The sequence below is a fragment of the Cotesia glomerata genome, linkage group LG6, assembly GCF_020080835.1.
Source record: "Cotesia glomerata isolate CgM1 linkage group LG6, MPM_Cglom_v2.3, whole genome shotgun sequence".
NCBI classification, from domain to species: Eukaryota; Metazoa; Arthropoda; class Insecta; order Hymenoptera; family Braconidae; genus Cotesia; species Cotesia glomerata.
In genome coordinates this window covers 13,388,003-13,395,607 of record NC_058163.1, presented here as the reverse complement: position 1 = coordinate 13,395,607, position 7,605 = coordinate 13,388,003, and the positions used below count along the sequence as shown (strand labels likewise).

Genomic DNA, 7,605 nt, shown 5'->3' with positions numbered 1-7,605 from the left:
ATGAATGACAATTTTATTGGTGAATCAGTGGATTTCCACAGTAGTTAAACAGAGGAAGATAGCAACCAACCCCGAGCGACACCTAGCGGTGACCACCCGGATTTTCGATGAGTTGTTTACCCTCTGTCGGTACTTTATCTAGCGTTATCAGGTATATTGACGGGTGATTATTTGTTATCGATATCTCTGAGCGTGAATTAAGAGGGCGATTTTGGGCCTTATATGAGGTGGGGAGAGGTTGTTTTTGAATTTCGGTGGGGTTATTGGTGGGGGTTATATTATTAATTAATATTCTTATCTCATGAACAATTGTTATCTAATAAATTTTCTTATCTTATGAATAATTGTTATCTAATAAATTTTCTTATCTTTATGAGTCAGTAAATTTCTCTCCAATAATTTATTTAATCTATTATATTGATCAGCATACTTTTACAGTTAATCATCATTTATTTGAAAAATTAATTATTTTATCAAATTGTTGATCAGCTTATCAGCTTTGTGACTCATTTTTAGTAACAAATACCTCCAATTTTCATCTATTTTTGGTGGGGATTCGAGCTATAAGACCCAACAATACTCACTGCATATCTATAGTTCTAAAAATTTTTTCCTTGAGTGAAGTAGTTCAACGGATGGTACTATGTTTGTAGATTAGTTTTTTAAAGTGTTTGGTATCGAATTTCTTATTGAAAACCACGACTTGTTGGATGTTCTGAGAGACTTGACTGTTTGTCCCAGCACACTCCAACCCATAGACACCCTTGATGAGCTTATCGAATTACTCAAACATTTGAGAAATCATGAAAAGGATATTCTTAAGTCTCGCAGTTGTGTATATGATGCTATTAACGATTTAGTCTATCCAGACTACAGAATTAATGTTGACAACCACTCAGAACATTCAGACCCTTTTGAATTGCTCATTATTTATTCAACTGCGAGCATCTTTATTCATCAAGCTCGTGAATTTGCTCAAATTATTACGGATATTATAAAATTATCTGCACTGAAGAAGCGTATGACTCAACAGGAAATTATCAAACAGATTTCAAAATTGGAGCTATCGAAAAAACGATTAGCGGAGAAATAGACAAGATGGAGATCATCTTGGATATCACAGGGTTTGAAATATGTGGTGAAGAGTTTATAGTCAAAGAACTAATTAAGAGTTTATAGTCAAAAAACAATTAATATTTCTAACGTATAATTCTATATAAAATATATATATTAAATATGTCTATCGCCGAAGTCAATAATGTTCTTAAAACCATTGTTGAGGCATATGAATTATTGTCTCAGCTCGATTCAGTGAGCGAACAAACATTTTTAAAGTGGATTGATATTTTCGATTGTACTCGACAACAATTCAGCGATTTACTTCTTCACCCCAGAACTATGGTTTCTGAGAAGAAAAATCTCCAAGCTTACATTTCTCTCTTATGCTGATATAGTAATAAATTCATGCAATTAAGCCGAGCAGTGATTGGTGCTGCATTGAACACTAATAATTTAATCCACTGGCAAGATTTGGAGAATGCTTTTCAAAATCGCATAAAAACCGGAAGTATCATCAATGAGGGTCATATTGACTTACAAAACTTTCTATATGATGCTAAAAAAATACTTATCAATAAAATTCAAACTACTCTAAAAACTGAAGAGAGTATTAAAGTAAGCACAACTTTAATATTCAAATTTTAAAATTCAAAAAATAATCAACGAGTTGAGGAGAATAAATCTTTTAACACTCCAACTGTTGATATTTTACCCTCAACATCATTCGAAAATTGGTTCAAAGAAGATGTTTATAATACCGTTCTCCAAAAAATTGAAGAATTTAATGAAAAGGACTCCGGATGGAGTTTAAGTGAAGTTATAAACCTGGATGTTAATATCTCCCGGTTTGCTCCGATTCATGTTGGTTTTTCAAAGTTCATTTCATTACCAAAGAAGATAATGGATACAGGTGGTATAGTGAACATTCAGAATAAGAATATGTACTGTTTTTCATGGTGTATTAAAGCTGCGCTGTTCCCTGCAAAAGATCATCCGTATCGTGTTTCATCATACAAAAATTTAGATGATAAGTTTAATCTTAAAGGTATAAAATTTCCGATTTCTTTGAAAAACGTTGCAAAATTTGAAAAATTAAATAAATTAAAAATAAATGTTTATGGTATTGAAACGGAAATTTTTAAAGTTAAAAATAATCAAACTAATAAGAATAACGTAGTTCCATTATACTTAAACAATAATATCTCAGATAGAAAAACAATTCATCTCCTAATGGTAGCGTCTGGAAGATGCTTCTATGATGATAAAAATAATGATAATGATATAAAGTATGTGTTCGGTGAACAAGGCCCAGTAGCGATTAACTCGCTCCTGGGGGACTCCCAAATTCAAGAGACGCACTTGTCCACCGCTAGTTCCCGCAAAAATCGAACCGCCAATAGAAAATCAGCCTCTCGATCACGTCATGAATCGACCGCTTTATTGGCTGATCGCTCCCACTAGACATGCGCAATAGCCTTCTTCCCCAACTCAACGAGGAAGAAGACGAACTATTATTATTATCTTTCGCTTCTACGCTTTCGCTGCATCAAGTCGCCATTAGTTTTTCTTTACTTTCGCTTTTCGTTAATAAACCGCATTTCGCTTATTTAATAATTCAATTTGCTTAAATTAATTGTTAATAATTCGCTTTAGTTTGTTTCAGATAAGTTGTGTTATTTGTGCATTTTTTTCACCGCTTTTTTAGTGCCGACAAAGTGTTCAACCACGTGTCAACCGGCTTCGCTTTTGCTAACCACGCTGTAATTTATAAATTCGCTTTTATCTTAACAATCCGCTATTAAACATATTAAATATTGAGTGTATTTAATGTAAATAAATTCCTAGTGTTATTTTTGATAATAATTTACGCGTTTTAATTGAGATATCCAGACCTAAACCTGATCCCCGCTTTTCCGCTCTTTCAGTAATTATTCATTGGTCCCTCGAGCCGGATCAGGCTGGCTCTATCTCAATTAAATTAATTAATTATACCGCTAAAAATTGTGCTGTGTTAAGTGAAGTGTAATACCGCTAGGAAAGGTCGAGTGTCAGGAGCATCGCAGAGCACATCGGGTGCTGCTCCTGATAGTCATTCGTACACCGGTACGCTGAACTTTCCGTTTATTAAGACTGAAAACTCGACTTCGGGCCTTAAATAACCTCGCTATGGAGAATTACACAAGATAGTTGAAAAATGCAATTTGTGCTTCAACTTTCGTGTTCCGCACCGCGCCGCAGATTGCAAGACCACTCAAGATTGCCGAAAATGTGGTCAACGTCACTACATGTCCATCCATTTTGGATGCACCAACGAAACCAGCTTCACCGCAGTCTACATCTTCCGCACAGGCAACTAATCGTTCCCTTTAGACCGTTTACAACTTGAAATTAACTGTTGATTATTTCAGATTCGCTTTCCGCTCAAGTATTGCTAGCTACCGCTTTAGTCCAGGTCCGCCCACATCATGGTAATCCAATCACCGCCAGAGTGTTGATTGATCAAGGTTCAGAGCTCTCATTTATGAGACAGTCGCTCTTCAAAAAGCTTGGACTACCGCTACAGCGTGACATGGTCATGCTCAAGGGCATTGGCAATGTCTCCGCAGGAATCTCACTAGGTGTGAGCACAATTGAGCTTCGTTCGCTGTGTACGACCACATCATTGCATGTCAGCATGCATATTCTACCAACACTGACGGTAGATCTTCCATCGTTCGTGATCGCTGATCCGAAATGGCCGCATCTTGAGAATCTTAAGCTCGCTGACCCGCAGTATCTACAGCCACGCCCTGTAGATATTATTCTAGGTGCATCACCAGCCGCACAGATCATGAACGCAGAGATTCAACGAGGACCTCGCAATGCTCCTATTGCACAATCCACCACGCTCGGTTGGATTGTCTATGGAGCTGTCACCGCTAAACACGCTTCAACATCACACGCAGCACTCCATGCGTCAGTAGATACTGAATTACAAGACGCTATCGCTAAGTTTTGGGAATAGGAAGAAGTTCCATCAGGAAATTCATCGCTTAACACCGCTGAAGAAGACGAATGTGAAATTCACTTCCGTCAAACGCATTATCGACAGCCTGATGGACGCTACGTAGTGAGATTACCGCTTAAAGCCCTCGAGAGTCAACTTGGCGACTGTATCAACGCAGCTATGGGGTCACTCCGCAGATTAATAACTCGCTTGTCGCGAGAAAGAGAATATTCTGACATGTATCGTGCATTCATGGCAGAATACATTCAACTAGGACACATGGTACGAGTACCAGTCAACGAATTGCCCGCAAACGCTTACTTCTTGCCTCACCATGGGGTATTGAAGCTTGATAGTGCCACTACGAAGCTCCGCACAGTGTTCAATGGTTCCTGTGCAACATCTACAGGAATTTCATTGAATGACATTCTCCACGCAGGACCCAAAACGCAAATTGACATTTTTGATATGATGTTGAGAATCCGTTGCAGCAGGATTCTATTCGCTACTGACATCACCAAGATGTTCAGACAGATTGAGGTCGACTCGCTTGATTGGCCGCTTCAGTGCATTCTCTGGATAGATGAGAATGACTTAATAGACGCCTACTGTCTCAAGACAGTCACATACGGAACCGCTAGTGCACCTTTTGACGCAGTACGTGTGCTTATCCAACTAGTAAAGGATGAAGGACACCGCTTTCCGCTAGCTGTTGCTCCAATGTTGAAAACACGCTACGTAGATGATATCTACGGTGGAGCAGACAACGAAGAAGACGCTATCAAGGCTGCAGTACAATCAAAAGCTCTGTGTGCAGCAGGCTGCTTCCCACTTGCCAAATGGGCTAGCAATAGCCCACGGTTACTCGCTGAAGTCGCTCCAGAAAAGCAGCTGGATACACCGCTTAAAGAAATCAGTGATGCACCAGTAAAAGTCCTGGGCATGTACTGGAATTCACGCACTGACGCTCTCCAGTTCAAGTACACGCTACCGCCAGAGACGCCCAAGACAAAAAGAGCTATTTTGTCTGAAATCGCTAAGCTGTATGATCCGCTAGGACTTCTCGCACCAATAGTCGTCAAAGCCAAGATCTTTATGCAAAATCTGTGGCTAGATAGAGTGTCATGGGATGAACAATTGTCACCATCACTCATTCACAAATGGACTGGATACCGCGAGGATCTTCGAAACATCGAATCCATCCGCATTCCACGCTGGAATAATATAGCACCTGGAGCAACTATGGAATTGCACGGGTTCTCAGACGCTTCGCAAAACGCTATGGCTGCCGCTGTTTATTTGAGAGTCACTGACGCTGATGGGAACAAAGGTCTCACTTTTGTGTTCAAAAACGCAAGTAGCACCGCTGAAGACCATGACAATCCCACGCTTGGAATTATCTGCCGCATGGTTGCTAATACAACTGATACTTCATGTTAAAGAAGTTCAGTCACTTAAAAATGTCAGGATCAATCTCTGGACTGACTCCGCCGTGACTCTCGCATGGATTAAAAGTCCAGCAATCCGCTGGAAGACATTCGTCCGCAATAGAGTGGGAAAAATCCAAGAAACGCTTCGAGATGTCTCCTGGAAATTTATTCCAGGAAAACAAAACCCCGCTGACTGCGCTTCAAGAGGTATACCTACGCTAAAACTGAAACAACACGCTCTCTGTTGGCAAGGACCAACTTGGCTTCATGAACCAGAATCCTCTTGGCCCACTCTGGAGCCTCCAACCGACAACGCAACGCATCGAGAAGAACGCCAAGGTCTGACACTAGTAACTTGGAAAGCAGAAAATTGCCTGCTCCAACAATTACTGTCGCATTACACGCAGCTGTTTCCACTGCTACAGAAGCTTAGCATCTGGCATCGTGCCATCGACCGCTTTAAAAGAGTTCCACAATCTTCGCTGGCCTACCCGCTTACTCCATCAGACCTGGAGCGCGCTAAATTGACCTTGATTAAGTTCACTCAAGGACAATACTTCGCTAGAGAGATTCACACGCTACAAGATGGTGATGGTCTGCCTAAAAATAACAGCATCACTAAGCTGACTCCGTTCATCGACCATCAGGGGGTCCTGAGAGTCGGTAACCGCTTGAAAAACGCATTGCTGGACCCAGAAGAGAGGCATCCAGCGATTCTACCGCGACAATCACCGCTTACATCAATTTTGATTGATGATTCGCACCGCAAAACGCTTCACGGAGGTACTCAGCTTACGCTCGCTGACTTACGCAAGAGTGTCTGGATCATTGGAGGCCGTGTTCCAGTCAGATCATTTATTTTACGCTGCGTTATCTGCACGAGACACCGTGGAGAACGCGCTCAACAGTTGATGGGTCAACTACCCGCCGCACGAGTACAGCCAACTCGAGCCTTCTTGCATACAGGACTCGACTACGCTGGACCTATCACGCTGAAAACGTTTCAAGGACGTGGAGCAAAAACATACAAAGGCTGGATTGCAGTCTTTGTATGCATGTTCAGTTCAGCTGTACATTTAGAGCTAGTAACTGACTACACCGCTGCCGATTTCATCGCCGCTTATCGCCGCTTCACTAGTCGCCGAGGTATCTGCCACACGCTATATTCAGACTGTGGAACCAATTTTGTAGGAGCAGATAAAGAGCTGAAACGACTATTCGCTGCAGGATCCCGCACATTACGAGAATTATCAACCTTGATCGCTCAAGATGGAACGAACTGGAAATTCAATCCGCCTGGAGCTCCATATTTTGGAGGAAAATGGGAAGCCGCTGTGAAACCTATCAAATTTCACTTTCGAAGAACAATCAGAGACTCGCTGTTGACGCTTGAGCAATATTCAACGCTACTGGCTTAAATTGAAGCCATATTGAATTCCAGACCGCTCACACCGCTGAATGAAGATCCTGCTGACCTGGCTGTACTGACTCCAGGTCACTTCTTAATCGGACAGTCACTGACCGCTATCCCAGAGCCATCGCTGACAGATTTACAACCTGCTCGGCTCTTGCACTGGAAACAAGTCCAGCAAATGGTTCAAAATTTCTGGAAACGCTACTACCAGGACTACATCCACCGCTACCAGGCCATTTCAAAGTGGCATCATCGACGCAACCAGATCAAGGTGGGTTCAGTTGTACTGATCACCACTGAGGATCTCCCGCCAACCAAGTGGCCATTAGCCAAAGTAATTGCTGTCCATCCAGGTGAAGATGGACAAATCTGCGTGGTAACTGTTAAGACAGTTAACACAGAGCTGGTACGTCCAATTACAAAGCTCTGTGTCCTGCCACTAACGCATGAAGAAGATGATCTTGTCGACGCAGCCGCCAACCCGGGGGAGAATGTTCGGTGAACAAGGCCCAGTAGCGATTAACTCGCTCCTGGGGGACTCCCAAATTCAAGAGACGCACTTGTCCACCGCTAGTTCCCGCAAAAATCGAACCGCCAATAGAAAATCAGCCTCTCGATCACGTCATGAATCGACCGCTTTATTGGCTGATCGCTCCCACTAGACATGCGCAATAGCCTTCTTCCCCAACTCAACGAGGAAGAAGACGAACTATTAT

General features: G+C 41.8%; 1 protein-coding gene across 1 annotated transcript; it reads left to right on the top strand.

Annotated features, from left to right (window-relative positions):
- The first annotated feature begins 1,464 nt into the window (after positions 1-1,464).
- Positions 1,465-7,391, top strand: LOC123267942. The gene is made up of 6 exons (XM_044732829.1): positions 1,465-1,666; positions 1,727-2,104; positions 3,468-4,018; positions 4,064-5,402; positions 5,488-6,868; positions 6,917-7,391. Exons 1-6 carry the CDS (start codon positions 1,465-1,467, stop codon positions 7,389-7,391), a joined length of 4,326 nt encoding a protein of 1,441 aa, XP_044588764.1.
- Positions 7,392-7,605: the final 214 nt, after the last annotated feature.